The 17,495-nt window shown below is 36.5% G+C and overlaps 1 protein-coding gene across 2 annotated transcripts in view; it reads left to right on the top strand.

The window, feature by feature from the left end:
• Nucleotides 1-17,241, top strand: part of Abhd17b (abhydrolase domain containing 17B) — a 36,829-nt gene extending 19,588 nt beyond the window's left edge. The window contains exons 2-4 of one of the 2 annotated variants that reach the window (XM_028764050.1): nt 8,267-8,736; nt 13,362-13,541; nt 15,694-17,241. In XM_028764050.1, coding sequence (XP_028619883.1) covers nt 8,270-8,736; nt 13,362-13,541; nt 15,694-15,913 — 867 coding nt within the window. In that variant the 5' untranslated portion in view covers nt 8,267-8,269 and the 3' untranslated portion in view covers nt 15,914-17,241. Of the gene's footprint in view, nt 1-8,196; nt 8,737-13,361; nt 13,542-15,693 lie in introns of those variants that run through there. The other variant, XM_028764048.1, reaches the window with a different exon arrangement.
• The last annotated feature ends 254 nt before the right edge of the window (nt 17,242-17,495 follow it).

Below are 17,495 nucleotides of genomic sequence, written 5' to 3'. Positions count from 1 at the left end.
GCAAGAGTAAAAAAAAAAAACAAAAACAAAAAAAAAAAACAAAAAAAAAAAACGTGGAGTCCTGAGAAAAGTCCCAAGGGCTGGGCTTCCAATTTGGTTTATGTGCCACCAGCACATGCTTGCCATACTCTTCCTAAACATGCACAGTCTTCCAAGTCTTCCAAGCTTTCAGAGAGCCAAATCATTTGGCTAATAGGACCCCTTACTGTAACAAGTTAGTTTAAGTTTCAGATTTGTGTTAAACATTGCTTCCTAGTTCTCATGCCAACTTTGCAAGATCAGCACCTTTCTCTTATATACATTATCCAAGGCTTACATATCTACATGTGTCCTTGTAGTTGAAAATAAATGTGAAATGCCAGAGGAAAAATTTCTGTACATATCAAACATTGTGCAATTAATATTCAGTACTTTCTGTCTCTTAAGCAGCTTTGTTTTGTGAGATAGCCATTTCTCTAACTTCACTCTCTGACATTACAATGTCACACAGGATTTTTTGTTATTTTTAAGACTTGATGGCTTATATGGTTAGTTGAACCTAGTCTTAAGCTTGAAATTCTCTTGCTTTGGCCTCCCCACAGCTGGAATTCTATTTCTCTACATGGCTACTATGATAGTTAAGAGAAGGGAAACAGCAAGACACATGGGAGTCTGGAAATAATCTAATTATTTTATATTTTTCTTTAATACAGGAAGAATACTCCCCAACTAAGTTATATTAATTTAATATAATATAAATACAAAAATGTAACGAGAGAGATAATGTAGTGAGAGATAAGGATACTTCAAATCCATTCTTAACCATGTATATAAGTGCAATTTGTTTTGTTTTGTTTTTGTTTTTTAAGACACCGTTTCTCTTTGTAGCAGCCCTGGCTGTCCTGGAACTAGCTCTGTAGACCAGGCTGGTCTCAAACTTCTAGAGATTAGCTTGCCTCTGCCTTCCCAGTGCTGGAATTAAAGGCGTGTGCCACTGCCTAACTCTAGTAATGTTTTTACACATTACCTAAACAACCGTTTTAGAATTGGTTTTCTGGCATTTACTCCATTAAAACTCTCTGGAAACAAGGGAAGGAAGGAAAAAAATGTATACATATATATTAAAATTTATTTCATTGGGTATCTTATCTGCATGTATGTCTGTGCACCACATTCGTGCTTGGTTTCAGATCCACTGGCACTGATAATATAGGCAGTTGTGTGTTGTTATTGTGGTGCTCGAAATTGAACCCCGCTCCCCTGGAAGAACATTTTGCGCTCTAAACCTCTGAGTCATCTCTCCAGCATCCGAACTTTCTTAATTTATGAGGAATACATTTTAAAATGTTTTATGGAAAAAGTTATCCTTGAAAAGATTGCTATCCATTAGACATTGTAGTGCATGCTTGTAATCCTCATATTTGCCAAGTGGCAACCAACCTGGACTACCAGGCAACACTGTACCTGAAAGGGAAAGGAAAGCTATGTCACTGTTTGACTCTTAAAACCGGGAGCTTGTTTGGCAGTAATCTACATCAGAGCCTTGGTAAATCAAGAAGATGTAATGAGCTCATAAGTATCAGTAATAGAGATTTAAGAACTACAGTAGAGTTGCTACATACAGAGTCAGTTTTCAGAAGGGGAAGAATTTACTCTGGAATACATAGACTCCAAGATTTTAGTTACAGTTGGTTTCTAGGGTCACAACCATTTATGAGCATTCCAAGAGTCTCACTTGTTTTCATTAAATCATCAATTAATCTAAATAATATGTATCCCTGGGGTATTCATACTTACACCTTCACAAATTGAGGATGCTTTTTTTTTTCTTCCTGGTCCTTGGGGTGAATTCAGGACCTCACACATGCTAAGCAAGTGCTCTGCCACTGAGTTGCAACTCAGTCCTTGCTCTATTTCAGGTCCAGTTTGGGAATCAGAAATTTAACAGTATTGAATCACGTGTCCAAATACTTCCTAAGATATATACACATTTGACGACCACCTTCCTTTTGGAAAAAGGCATAGCTCTGAAACCTCAGGAAAGGAAAGCAAAAGAGCTGGAAGTGTAAACAGAGTTTACTTGTTTTGTCATCGTGTGTGTGTGTGTGTGTGTGTGTGATGTGAGTGTGTGTGTGTGTGTGTGTGTGTGTGTGTGTGTGAGTGTGTGTGTGTGTGTGTGTGTGTGTGTGTGTGTGTGTGTGTGTAAGTTCCAAGATATAAGCACAGTCATTTGGAAAGCAACTAGGAAATGAGAAGCTCTGTTCTGTGTTTGGGACCTCTGTGTTCTCTGCGTCTCATTCCCTACCTCATCCTCACTACTACGTAAAGTTACAACTCATTAACTGTTAAATGTAAATGTCCTCGTAGGCTGGGGAAATAATCAGCAAAGTGCTTGTTCTACAAAGCATGAAAACCTCAGTTCCATTGCTCTTGCCTTTATAAACCCAAGGCTTGGTGTCCAGCATTGTAAAAGTGGAGATAGATCCCTGAACCGTGCTGACGGACACACAGTAAGATGAAAAACTCCGGGTTAGTAATACAATGGAAGGAAGAAAAATGGCTCAGGAGTTAAGCGCATGTATTCTGTTGAGAGGACTGAGGTTTGGTTCCCAGCACCATGTGATACATTGCTGTCACTTTGTCTACTCTAGTGTTCTCCTTTTGACAAACATCATACTGTTTGTCCAGTGCTGGGTTGAAATCATCTTTTTTTTCTGGTTTCTTTACCTGTCTATTCAAAGCATCAAGCTGTAGTATGTTTGTGGGCATGATAGAAGGGGTTTTGCACATATGGGTACATGACATCTGGATGCCAGGGGTCAACATCACATGGCATTCCTCAGAAGCTTGCTTGCTTTACTTTGCTTTGCTTCTTTTTCTGGGACAGGGTCTCAGATTTGGCCCTGGGAGGTCAGCAATTCTGGCTGTCCAGCAAACCCCAGGGATCCTCCTGTCTCCTTTTCCCCAGCACTGAGGTTACAAAGTCATGCCGTACCACCACACCCACCTTTTTTTTTTATTTGAGTTCTGGCTCAAGGAGGAATGAAGGCCATGGCAAGTACTTTACTAACTGAGCCAACTCCCCAGCCCCGGGCATTAATTTTTGTAACTAAAGTGACCACATATACTGAAATCTAACTTGGTGGTAGAACAAATAATCTACATGTTCCTAGGTATAGAGTAGTAAGCATCAAAAGTGATAGCAGGCAGGTATGGCATGGATTAAGGAGGCTGGACTGGGCTGCATTGTTAGACTGTATATTATATTTTATTTGATAATGAGGTCTCGCTATGTAGCTCTAGTTTTCCTAGAATTCACTACATTGCCCAGGATGGCCTTGATCTCACAGATCTGCCTTAAGATATCTAAGGATGTCTGTATCACATCATATTCTGTACCTATAGAAAAGGAAGTAAGGATGGAAGCTGAAGTACATTATAAAAAGCAGGACAAAATACCAGGGAGGAGGATGTGTCCTTAAGCAATTGGATATTACAACCTTAGTTATGGTAGCCAACAAACAGCAGTGTTATTTTGGGGTCTGCTGGGGCCTCAGTGACCACTAACTCATGAAGTTATCCCATGCCTACCACTGAAATTTCCGTTTAATAGTCATTTCTTCTGAGGGGTGCATTGTCCAACTATGCAGGGTTCCTGTGTTCAAACTCGTTTTAATTGCATTTTACTTAGCTTACAAGGTAGTGGGTGTCTAAGACATGATTTTATGCATCCGTAGTCTTGGTTAACCTGTTCTCCACTCTGTCCTTGCCCATCTCTCCACCACCATCCCTCCTTAAACTTAAGTTCCTCGTACCAACCCCTTGTCCCCTCACTCCTTAAGGCTTCATCCTCTCCACAATAGGCCCTTTCTAGCTTCTTGACCTGTGCAGACACTCCAAATTAAACACACAAATGTGACATCAAAGCTAGGACCCACATGACAGAAGACATGTGACATTTGTCTTGTTAGGCCTACGTTGCTTTGCTAAATATGATGTCCACCAGTTCCATTCAAGTTCCCTAAATTGTTATAATTTTATTTTTCTTTAGAGGTAATTAGAGTTCTGTTGTGTGTATGCACCACATTTTCATTACGCATTCATTAACTGATGGCCATCTAGACTGAGTCCATTCCCTAGTTCCTGTAAATAGAGGAGCAGTGAACATGGACGTGCAGAGAGGTTTTCAAGTCCTTTGGATAAATGCCCAGGAGAGGTGTAAACTGATGGATAGTAGTTGTATTTAACCTGCACAGAGATTTCCATAGGGAATGGAACAATTGACATTTCTACCATCAGTGCATAAACTCCCTTTCCTCACATCCTCACCAGCATCTGCTGTCATTTGGTTTCTTGATGATAGCCATTCTGATTAGGTGAGTTGTAATCTCAAAGTAATTTTAATTCTAATTTCCCTGGTAGCTAATGATGTTTAAATTTTTTAATGTATATACACATTTCTGTTCTTTTGTCCAAAACTTCATTTCTATATCACCTCTATTTTTTTTTAATTGTTGGTTTTCATGATATTTAATTTCTTGGACTCTTTGTTCAAGATACTAATCCTCTGTTGGAAATATAAGTGGCAAGGATATTCTCCCATTCTGTAGGGTGTTTCTTCACTTGATTCAGTTTCCTTTGTTTTACAAAAACTTTTTAATTTTATTTGATCCCATTTATTGGTATTGGCCTTATTTCCTTAGCAACCAATCTATTCAGAAAATCCTTACCATCTCCTGTATCTTGAAGTATACTTTCTATTTTTTTGTCTAGCAGGTTTAGAGTTTGAAGTCTTATGTTGAGGCCCTTGATCCATTTTGATTTTGTGCAGAGTGACAAGGATTTGTGGATTTTTTTCTAATGTTGATCCAGTTTTTCTGGCACCATTTGATGGAGATGCTATCTTTTCTTTGTTGTATGTTTTTGACATCTTTCTCAAAAAAATCAGGTGGCTGGAGGTAACTGATCTTGTACCTAAGTCCTCTGTTCTGTTCTGTTGTTTTACATGTGTATCTTCTATCAGTACTGGACTGCTTTTAGTACTCTAGCTTTGTAGTATAACTTGAAATCGAGTGTGGTGATAACCAGGCATTGTTCTTGCTCAGGATTGCTGTGGTTATCTACAATATCTTATGCTGCCATGTGAGTTTGTTGTTGTTATTGTTGCTGTTGTTTTGTTTCTGTGAATAACATTGCTGGAATTTTGATTGGGATTACATTCAACCTATAATTTGCTTTTGGTAAAGTAGCCATTGTCACAGTATTGATTTTTTCAACCCATGAGCCTGGAAGATCTTTCACAATTTCTTTTTTAAGTATTTTTAAGTTTTCATTATAGAGGTGTTCCATATCCATGGCTTAGTCCAAGGGTTTGATGGAATTTTTATTGGAATGGGGGGCTGTTCCTGGTTGGTTGATTGGTTTTAGACAGTGGAATTGTTTCTCAGATTATTTATTTATTTATTTATTTATTTATTTATGTGTCACTAGTATGTTGAAAGGCTGTTGGGTTTGGGTTTGGTTTATTTTTTTAGTTTTTTTATGTGTTAATTTTGTATTCTGCTACTTTGCTGAAAGTGTTTTGTCAGCTCTTAAGAATTTACTGATAGTCTTTAAGGTCTCATGTATAGAAAGAGTCATGTCGTCTGCAAATACACTTTGACTTCTTCCTTTCCTATTTATATCCCTTTTATTTGCTTCTCTTGTCTTGTGAAGACACTTATCATGTTTTTCATTTTAGTAGAAATGCTTTGTTTTTCCCCATGTAATATAATATGGGTTGTAGGTGTATTATATAGATAGCTTATATGATTTTGTGATGAGATGTGTTTCTTGTGAGTTTCTTTAGAACTTTTAACATGAACAGATTGGATTTTGTCAAAAAGCCTTTTCTGTATCTATTGATATAGTAATGGAACTTCAATTCTTGAGTCTGTCTATTCATGTAATATAAAATTTATTGATTGTATCTATTGAATCATTGCTGCATCTCCAGAATAAAATTTCTCAATCTTGTTCGTGGTCAGTGGTCTATTCTTTTGTGTTTTTAAATCTAATTTCCAAATATTTTTATAGAATGGCTTGAGAAGCAGTGGGCATTAGTTAATTATTTGAAGGTCTGATAAAATTCACCAGTGAATCCATCTTGGCCTGGACTTTTTTTTTTTTTTTAAGCGTTTTAATTGCTATTTAAACCCTACTGCTTATTGTAGATCTGGTCCATCTAGGTTTAACTTTGGAAGGTCATCTTTATCTAGGAATGCATTTCTTTTAATATTTCCAATTTAGTGGAAGTTTAGTTTTCAAGGTACAGACTATTGTTTTTCTGAATTTCTTTGGTATTTGTTGTCATGGCTCCCTCTTTCATCTCTACTTTTATTAATTTGGGTTCTCTCTAGGTCCTTTGGCTAAAAGTTTGTCAGTCTTGTTAATCTTTTGAAAGAACCAAATTTTTTTTGTTATGAATTCCTTATTCTTGAGAATTTCATGTATTGCATACAATGAAATATGATTTTATCTATTTCACTTTCCTCCTCCTGCATGCCCTCTACTTCCTTTCTTCCTGCTTGCCTGCCTTTCTTCTTTTCTTTCCTGATAACCCACTAAGTCTTGCCAGTGCTGCTCTGTGCATAGGTCTGGCACCATCCACTGAGTCATAGGAAACTGTCAATGACCATATCCTAAATAAAGATTAAATTCTCCTTCCTTCAGCAACTAGCTCCTCAGCCGATAGCTCCTCACTGTGGGCAGAGGCTAGAGCTGGAGATCTTTGCTGACTGAATTTTGTATAGACCTTGTACAAGTCTTCACAGCTGCTGTGAGTTCATGATTGTTACAGCCGTATCTTTTCCTGAAGACGAGATTTCCCAGGATTCATCTCAATTCTCCATCACTTAATTTTTTTTCTGCTTCTGAGCTCCCAGTTTCTTTGACCTTCTTACTCAGTCTGAGATCCCAGCCCATAAAATGGTGCTCTTCACATTTAGGGCAGGTTTTCCTGCCTCCAAGTAACCTAGCCTAATCTGGGAAAACCTCTCTGATAAACTTGTTGTTTCATTTCAATGGTGATTCTAAATCCTGTCAAATTGACAGCCAGTATTTACCATCACATTACCCCCCCCCAAAAAAAACTGATGTATTTCTCAAGGTTATTCAATTTATTGTCTTTTTAAAAACTAACCTGTTTATACTGTTCTCCTGTTTTAGTCTACCTTTAACCACTATTAAAAGTATCTGAAATAATTTACTTTAAATGTGTTTTAATTTTATTTTACATCATTACTTTAAAGTCACATCACACTGGGCAGCCAGTCTTTAACACGTGGAACCCAAGTGATGACATTTATGTATTTGCTTATCTCCTCCTGACCAGTGTTGGTTATAACAAAGGCTCCCAAATCATTCTTACTTCCAGCGTTTACCCTGTGTAACCACAGGCAGGTTCTATAACTGTCTTGTGCCTCAATTACAAGGTGGGTTTCCTTCCATGACTCATGCTTGTCAGTGCCCTTCTGAAGCCAGATGTCCCAGTGTATGCCCAGTGCTCTTAGGTTGTCACTCTTGCTCAAGTTGTCTCCACATTGTTGTTGTTCCAAAAGATTTCCCCATTGCTTATTTTCATACCATTACACTATTGGCCTTATTTGTCATTGTGACTTGAATTCTCTTGAATTTTATGTGAGCCATGAACTATAAATGGAAATAATAGGCTTATAATGTGAAAGGATTATTATCATTTGGTTGAACTGCTTCAAGGCTTCAAACTTTGTTTCTGTGTGAATGTCACAGTGATTAGTGTCTTACCTGACTTGCTTGTGCAAATTTCTTTTCTTGAACTGAAGTGTAAGGTTTTTGAGTATCAGGAGATAAATATGAATACATGTACACACACAACACATACATTGCTGACCAATAGTTGTTTTCAAATGCTCTTGTTTGTTTACTGTCCCTTAGGATTCTGAGTTTCCATCAAGTTACACAAAAATTACTAGCAAACCTAAACATACTTTCTATCTTGATTGTAGATAACCTTAAATGGTTTCATTAAATAGGATGATCACTGCTTTGGAAAATATACTGTATTTAAGTCTGTTTCCGGAAATGATTGCCTCACTCCAGGATTTAAAGTATTTCCAGAGAAATACCATTAAACCTATTTTGGAGGGTTCTTGAAATTATAATTAATAGACATTCACTACCAGTAATATTTACATGTTTTTGTTATTGTATTGAGAGTGCAAAGTCCACATTGTTATCAAAATATTTGATGTCTCCTTTTCTTTTTCAGAAGATGAATAATCTTTCATTTAGTGAGCTATGTTGCCTCTTCTGCTGTCCACCTTGCCCAGGAAAAATTGCTTCAAAACTAGCATTCTTACCACCTGATCCAACTTACACACTGATGTGTGATGAAAGTGGAAGCCGCTGGACCTTACACCTGTCAGAGCGAGCAGACTGGCAGTACTCGTCCAGAGAAAAAGATGCTATTGAGTGTTTCATGACAAGAACAACTAAAGGCAACAGAATTGCTTGTATGTTTGTGCGTTGTTCACCGAATGCTAAATATACCTTGCTCTTCTCACATGGAAATGCTGTTGATCTTGGTCAGATGAGCAGCTTTTACATAGGTCTGGGGTCCCGGATTAATTGTAATATATTCTCATACGACTATTCTGGATATGGTGCTAGTTCTGGAAAGCCAACAGAGAAGAACCTGTATGCAGATGTTGAAGCTGCCTGGCTGGCTCTTCGGACAAGGTAATCGTTTTTATACTTACAGTGCATAAGTTATACTGTAGAACAGCAAAACAGAAAGCATTTTTAACACAGAGGCTTTGAAATACAATATGAAGATATTTGCATATATTATTTGTCTATGAAGTATTCAATTAAGAGATTAAAATTTTATATAGTAGCCAAAGCAGTCTTTAAAAATAGCTCACATTTTATGTGTATGTAAATGCCTGTGTGAACATGTTTTCGCTTTTTTTATTTAAGTCTAGTAACATTTAAATATTTTGTCTCAAACTTTGTTAATAGGATATAATACACAAATTCTTATTCTGTGCTTTCACTATTTGTTTGCTCTGTCAATAATATAAGAAGCCTTTTGTTTGACTATTAAGCAAGACACGCTAGCATCTTATTTATTTATTTATTTATTTATTTATTTATTTATTTATTTATTTTGGGGTTTTTGGAGACAGGGTTTCTCTGTATAGTCCTGGCTGTCCTGGAACTCACTCTGTAGACCAGGCTGGCCTCGAACTCAGAAATCCGCCTGCCTCTGCCTCCCAAGTGCTGGGATTAAAGGTGTGCGCCACCACCGCCCAGCCAAGAAGTTTCTTTGATGAAAGGTAAAAGCTATACTTACCAGTGGATGCAAGGATACATATTTAGAATGCAGTTGGGAATTACACAAGTTTAGAAGTGTAGCAGGTTCTGCTCTAGGGTCTATGACTTCATCAGCCATAGATAGTAGGCTGGGTTTACACTAGCAGGCATGAATTCCCTTCTATTGGCCGCCCAGCCAACACGTTGGCATCTTACTTTACATTTTAGTCTACTAAAACTTGGAAGGATCATCTCAATTGTCTTTGAAGTAATATTATTATAAAATTAATTAAGATGTATCTCACTTAATGTCATTCTTTAACTAGAACAGATTGTATTTGGGAACCAGGAATCCATTAACCTTTCTGGGTATAAGTTTTATAGATTCCAGAGTATTGTTTTTCATAATTCAGATTAGTATACAATAAATGGTAGATACCTTAATATAAATGGTTTCTCATTACATATTGATAACCTACCTTTTTCACAGTATTTAAACTGAAGCTATAGGCTATAAAGAACCCACTTTTCCTAATTCAGTGTTAATGCTGATGATGTCAGAGAGAACCTCAGTTTACGAATTGGTGCAACTACCTTTGGTGATGAGTGCTAGGATTAAAGACATGTGTTACCACAGCCCATAAAATGTCTTTTAAAATATTTCCTTTCCAATAAAGTTATGTCCTCATAGCAAAACTCTGTGTAGAGAGAATTCTGAAATCAGTTGCAGTAATATGAAAACATTAATTTGAAAAGTAAGAAAAAGTAAATGCATGTAATAAATTATTAACAGAGTAATAAAATTACTTTTTAGGCCGGGCATGATGGTGCATGCCTTTGGGAGACAGAGGCAGCTGGATCTCTATGAGTTCAAGGTCAGCCTAATCTATAGAGTGAGTTTCAGGACAACCATTACACAGAGAAACCTATCTTCAGAACAATAAATTACTGTATAGGGGAGGATGTGGAATTATGCTTAGTTCCCAATTTTTTATATAAAAATTTTCACATTTATATAAAAATCATCTTTAAGAATGTTGATGCCATTTATATCTGGGCAAGTAACAGAATAATCATCACTTATTAGAATCTACTATTTGAATGATATTATGATATTTTAAAATAGAGCAGCTGAATAGTCGATGCATTTAAGGCCAGCCTGGGCTACATAGTGAATTGAAGCTGAAGCTGGTATGTACCATATAACAGGACAGTCTCAAAAGAAGAGGGTCAGGAAATAAGGTTGGCTTGGTGGGACACACCTTTGATCCTAGCACTTTGGAGGTAAACGCAGGCAGATCTCCAAGTTCAAGATTGGTAAAGAGCAAGTTCCAGTACAGTCAGGGCTACACATAGAAACTTTGTCTCAAAATAAAATAAAGAAGGTAAATATTAATAATAATACAATAATTTAATTATTAAGGTACAAGTTGGGTGTTTGTAACTCACACCTGCAATACTCATACAGGAGGCTATATAGTAATATTGGAAAGTCAAGACCAGCTTGGGCTATATAATTACAACCTGCCTACAAACATACACAGACACATAATAAAATTCACGTGTCCACATTTGTAGTATAAATTCATTGAAAATAAGTGGTTTTTAAGATACTAAAATAGAACTTCTAAGTAGCATCAAAAGTATCTTTTGAAATAAAACATGAAGATGCAGTATTCTCTGTCTACAAGAGGACAAAAAGCGTCGTTTTCCTCTTTTAAAATCTTACTAGTTACCAGTTTTACAAAAAACCTGATGGTTTCCAGTCATGATTAAACTTTGATTTTTCTTGACTCAAGAAGTAGTCCTTGGCTATTCTTGAGTTCACAGCAAAGGCCAAGTTGGCCTTGGACTCATTGAGCTCCTGCTGCCTCTCCCTCCCCAGTGCAGGGATTAAAAGCATGCAGTACTATGCCTGGCTGAATCTTTTAATTATACAGTGGGCAATATTAATGAAGAACAGGAGCTAAATAAACTCTTAAAAAAATTCCACAGACTTAAATACATTAAAAGAAGTTTTATGTTTTCTGTAATGTTGAACTGTAAATAGTAACGGAAGCAGTCTTGGGAAACTGATTTCTGAACCTGTTTCCTCAGCTATTTAATTAAGAGGTTGTGGAGAATGGCATCTGAGATCCTGTCCAGTTCTAGAATTAATCCTCAGATTAGAATATGCATTCCTTGGAATTCCTTTATCATTCTGCAAGTTTAACGTGTTTTAGCATATCTCTTAATTGTAGTAGTTCAGTGAATGTGATAAAATGCTTTTTATTCTTTTCTTATAAGAATATAATATATAATTTAACTAATACAGTTTAAGTAACCAGGAGAAAATAAATACAATAAACTTTAAATGATATTTTTAAGAAAATTGAGTACTCTAGTAAAATAGTCATTTCTGACCTTCTGATGGTTTAGCGGGGACAGAAATGAGTTTGGTCTATGCAATCATTTCCCACAATCCTCAGTCTCTATCTGTGTGCTTTCATGGAGAGACTATTGGATTGGAAGTCAGTTCTAAATACAGGTTTACTATCAACTTACTGTGATTTTTAGTATCTTGTCATTAAGCAGCTTAACTAGATTGGATGGTCTCTATAGTTCTTTTAAACTCATTATTCTCAAACTGTTATTGCTTAATTAGAACCTTTTGATTCTTGCTACTCTTGAGTCTTGATATTGCTGGTTTTAGCCCCAGGCCTACAACTGCTACAATGCAGTGCTGTTAGGCAGCTGACAGCAATACTATGGTTTTATGAGATGTGCTGATACACAGATGGTCATCTACCCAGCTTCTTGGTTCCCGGGAGCTTTTCTGAGTTGAGGAGCATGCTGAGTCACTTAGAACAGGTAGAACCCATCCTGTTTGCTTATGGAGGACATACTGAAGAAGCTGTGGAGAAGTATGCCATTGCCTGGATACTAAAAATGAACTTGAGTACCTAAAAAAGGGCACAAGAAGAGTTTGCCTTGCTCCTCTGATGAATGGTCAGGTTTTCCACACACACCCCCAACCCACTCAACCCCCTCCCCTCAAGAGATTAAACACCATTATCCAAATCACTCTTAGCTGCCAGAAACAACCACTCTGCCTTCTAAGTGGAAATCTTAACTCCTACATTCATTAGTTCCTATGGCATCTCACCTACATCTGAAGTAGTTTACAATTGGAACAATTACACTGTAAACAAGTAAAACATCTTAGGTATCCAGTAAATTTTTATGGATTCACATACTTTAATCTGTAGTGGTATTAATGGGGTTAAAGTGACATTCTTTAAAGGTTTTTAGTATGAATTCTATTCCTAATTAAACAATGCCATTGGGAATGCTAGGTCATCTGATTGTTTTTATAAGTTTTGATGCATCTCTATGAATAACCATAGGGAAATTACAATATTGTAATTGGATCTTGACTAAAAGTATAGATACCTATATTCTTTCCATACCATAACTTTATGCAGCACCTCATCAGTATGGCCAGTTTAGAAAATCACATAACCTACTCTTGTTGTACAGAGAAATCAAGAACATCTGCTTTATTGGATTGAAAATAATATCTCACACTAAATAGCCATTGAAATGGACAAATATTTGGTGCTATTTATATTTCAAACTTAAAATTACTAGAACATGATGAATGACTTAAATTTTTTTCATAAAACTAAAGGATATTTTGGTTATTGATGTTTCAAGACAATTTCTCTGTGTAACCTGGCTGTCTTGAAACTCACTGTGTACATCAGGCTGGCCTCCAACTCAGAGATGTGCTTGCCTCTGCCTCCCAAGTGCTGGGATCAAAGGCATGTGCCACCACTGCCTAGTTCCATAAAATTGAAGTTTTAAGACTTTAGCAGTTACTTTTCTAAAAGATTAGAATTGAGCATGAAAAACAATTGAGTACTAAGCTTATTATAACATTAGAAATGATGATGGCTAAGAAATGTTAATTTTTAAATATAAATTGACATCTCCTGAGATATTTTGTAGCAGATCTTTAGAACAATGGGCTATTTACTTACTATTTTTTGAACTTCTGAATTTCTTAGATACGGCATTCGTCCTGAAAATGTGATTATATATGGCCAGAGCATCGGGACAGTACCATCTGTGGATCTCGCTGCTCGGTATGAGAGTGCTGCTGTTATTCTTCATTCTCCTTTGACCTCAGGAATGCGAGTTGCTTTCCCTGATACCAAGAAGACCTACTGTTTTGATGCATTCCCAAAGTAAGTTCAATATTCAAAATCATTCAGCTCCAAGAGCCTTATAATGACATTTGTCACTGAGCTTCTACTTCATGTAATTTATGGCATCGGAATTGTGAAGGAGACTGTCAGCACATGACTGATAAAGAGACTGAAATATTTGAGCATGAAATGAGGGCATATATTCTAAGCAGTGTACTAGTCCTTAGACAAAAGAACAAGTTTGTGAATGTAAATTAACAGGTCAAAGCAGCAAGTTGGATATGGGATTCTACAAAGAACAACTTGAGGAAGGCCCCAGACTTGCTGTAGGTGTAAAACAATATGAAGTTTAGTGAGAGGCACAGCATGAGAGAAGTGGGGGAAGGTGAGTAATAGTACCTGCCAGTTGTACGTAATGTGCCAAGAAAGTTAACTCCTGAATGGCTGGAATAAGTAGAGTTGCCATACATAGTATTGGATGGATCTAAAAGAAGGGTGAAGAGTGGTTGCCACCTGCTGTCTTCCTAGTTGGAAAAAAATTAGTGGCCTATTTTTCTCAAGGACAAAGAAAAAGCAAGAAGGGAAAAGCTGGCAGTTTCATTTGGTCTTCTTTCCTCTGTTAGCAGAAATACAAAGGATATTTCTTTGAATGGCAGGCCAGAAGCCAAGTTATCACTTGGTTCTTAGCTTCTTAGCAGAAAAGCAAAAAGTTATTTCGAAAGCAGTATTTATTCTGTGTTAGACTAGAGAGGTGACTTAGCTGTGAACACAAAGATCTGAGTTCAATCCCTAGAACTCTTTTTTAAGTAGGCATAATGGTGCTCACATGTAAATACTTGGCTGATGAGGGGTCGGAGAAACAGGTAGTTCTCTGGAGCACCCTGGCCACTGAACCTAGTCTGTTTACCTGAATTATAGAGAGTTAGTGAGATGATGCTTTGCCAACATATTCTCTGAACTGTTTTCATGTTTGACATACCTAGGTATTTCTCAGGATAAGCTAGTTGAAAAAGAAAGTACACTATTTTAATCTTGAATTCCTCTAAGTAAACATTGCTGCATTATTTATTAGGAAATAGAGCCTTGAGAGTACAGAGATTGCTCATCAATTTCACTAAGTAACTTATTCCTTTATAAGATTCCATCTTATAAAGTGTTATTTAAGTGTTTTCTCTGTCTAGAGGAGAAAATACAGAAAACATGTTTGTAAGTTTCTTTGTCCAAGTTGCCTTTCTAAAACTCAGTTTGTTTTGGTCTCTATCTTACATTTGAGGTATTCCCTTCAATATCTGATCATTCAGTATCTGAGTATTCTTATCAGTAGAGAACCAAAGAGCTGCTTTGATACACTGTGCAGTGCAACTCTGTGAAACTGCCCTTGGATGATGAAGCCTGCCACAGGAGCATTTTCAGAACACAAACAGCCCCAGAGTGAGCCCTTGTGTGCTTGTGTGACTGTAGTGCCTTCCCCAAACTGGAGTCCTTCATCTACAGACCTTCCAGAGTGGAAGGAGGTGACTCAGCTTTTCCAAGAAGTCTGGGAAAAAGGGACCTTACTGTGTTTTAAACAGACTTTAAAGGATTCAATCATGCTTCAGTCCCCCATCTTCATTTCCATGGCAGTATCTTGGCCTTCTGGGGTATTCCATTGTAGCTTGGATGCCTCTTCACTTTGTCTTCTATTTGATTTACATTGTGTTTTTACTTATCTTATTAATAGCTATTTCATACACTCATCTAATTTGTAGCTTCAAAGTGGTTTTTTTTAAATGATTTTTTCTCTGTTTTTATTTTATAACCTTAAACCAGAACAAACCCCAAAGCATTTTGCTTGAGTTTTAGTAACTGATAGAATAAAATAAGTGCAGCAGGGGATGAAGTTAGCACAGTCAGACATGGTCCTCGGGTAATGTTTCTTGAAGCCTAGGGGAAGCTCAGCATCGAGAAACAGCTTCAGTGTAAGGGTGGCAGTGGGTGACTCAAGCAGAACACCTGTGCACAGGTGACTTCTGCAGTACCTTAGAGATCATGGAAAGGATGGATGGCTTTGGATCTTACTGAAACTTAAGTGACTTCCATCCCTAAAGCTGATTTGTACAGTTCTAATGTTTGAATTTTTTGTTCTAACACAGGAAATTTCCTTTTTTATAGTTCATTGACCTTTTTTTTTTCTTTCTCTTATTCTCTCTAGTATTGACAAAATCTCTAAGATAACCTCTCCAGTATTAATAATTCATGGGACTGAAGATGAAGTCATTGACTTTTCACATGGCCTCGCATTGTTTGAGCGTTGCCAAAGACCTGTGGAGCCTCTCTGGGTCGAAGGGGCAGGACACAACGACGTGGAGCTTTATGGACAGTACCTTGAGAGGTTAAAACAGTTTGTGTCACAGGAACTGGTAAATTTGTAAACTACTCTGTAAATTTGCATACTGGGTTTTCTTTTCTTGCTGAACTGCACTCCTTGGTAAATAATATAAAACCTGAAGGTTTTGTTTACAAATCATGTAAGTTGCCTTCATAACTGTACAGGTAATGATTTGTTAACAGACTTAATGAAGGTTTTAATTACCATAACTTGAAACTGGAAATAGCAGTATCATGCAGTCAGGCTGTGTAATTTATATTTTTTCTGTGAATTTTTTTTAAACATCAAGATGAGTACTGTATGAAATTTTAATTCTATAAAATCAAATGCTGTAAAAGTATTGTCAAATGCTTTTGCATATCAAAAGCAAATTTATAAGTATTTTTAAACATCTCAATGTACTAAATACTAAATATCCTGGTATACAAATGTAATATTCTTTCAAAAAGCTGTATATCTAAAGCAATTCAAGTACTCAGAATAAACTGTAAAAAACAAAACTATAGAAAACACCCACATTGAGTTGATGTATACTCTATTGTACAGGGATAGAGGCTTAAATGGTTATTTTATTGTAAAAAAAAAATACATTGACTTTTCTGTATCTCCAATTATAGTACATTTATCCCCCCCCCAAAAAAAATGAAGTCTTAATTTTTATGCCATCTGTTAACTTACCAGCTATTCATCATGTAAATGAGAAGTCCTGATGGCGCTAGTTTTAACTAGTTCTGATTTATGTTTGGTACTGTGAGACAACTACTTAACATTTTCATTCAGTTATTTAAAGGACATTTAGGACTTAAAGAATGATTTTTGTATGCAATGTTGTTTTAAATTTGACTAATTATTAGAATTGTAGTAGTCTTCCTTATATGAATACTTGAAACTCCATTAGTTGATCTTCAAGACCACAGAGAGACTGGCTGTTTGGTCCCTTTTCATCTTGGCTCTTTTTAAGAATAGGGCCTGTTCTTTTTGGATTACCATCTGAGAATGTCATTGGGTTCCCTCCTGAATGCAGGTGATAAGAAAACATGCCATATGTTTTATATTAACCAGTATAGTAAAAAATAAAATAAATAAAGCTCACACAAAAAACTAAGTTGCCTTTCCTTGAATGAATCCTGCCTGAATAAATGAAAGAAAAATAAAAATTAAACTAATGGTATGTAGTCTAATTTGTACTGAATGAGAATTGAAATAATACACACTGTGGATATGTTTTTAAGGCCTTATGTAGTTTTAATTGTTCTGCTTGTTCTGTGGTTATGTCTAAGATTATAGTATATGATTCTTCAAAGTATATCAAGTATTGTGAATGCTTTGGTTCAGATATGTCAAATTAACAGTAAAATAACAAATGTATCACTCGGCTCTGCTTGTTTGCCTTCTTCTGGACTCCTTACTCCCCCCCTACCCCACCCCCACACACACACTGAGAGTAAAAGTCAGATACCTTTCTGAAGTCAGACACAGTTCTGAAGTTTTCTATATTTTAAAAAATGTGTTTGAACATTCTAATTGTACATTTAAGAAGGTTACTTTGATATTTCCATATATGTGAATGGCTGTATGTAGCCTTCTGTTTTCCACCACCCTCCTGGTCTCTAACAATAAGAATC

This window comes from Grammomys surdaster, unplaced genomic scaffold (assembly GCF_004785775.1).
Source record: "Grammomys surdaster isolate TR1022 unplaced genomic scaffold, NIH_TR_1.0 141, whole genome shotgun sequence".
Taxonomy (NCBI): Eukaryota; Metazoa; Chordata; class Mammalia; order Rodentia; family Muridae; genus Grammomys; species Grammomys surdaster.
The sequence above is the reverse complement of the archived record's forward strand: the minus strand, read 5'-3'. Positions and strand labels throughout refer to the sequence as shown.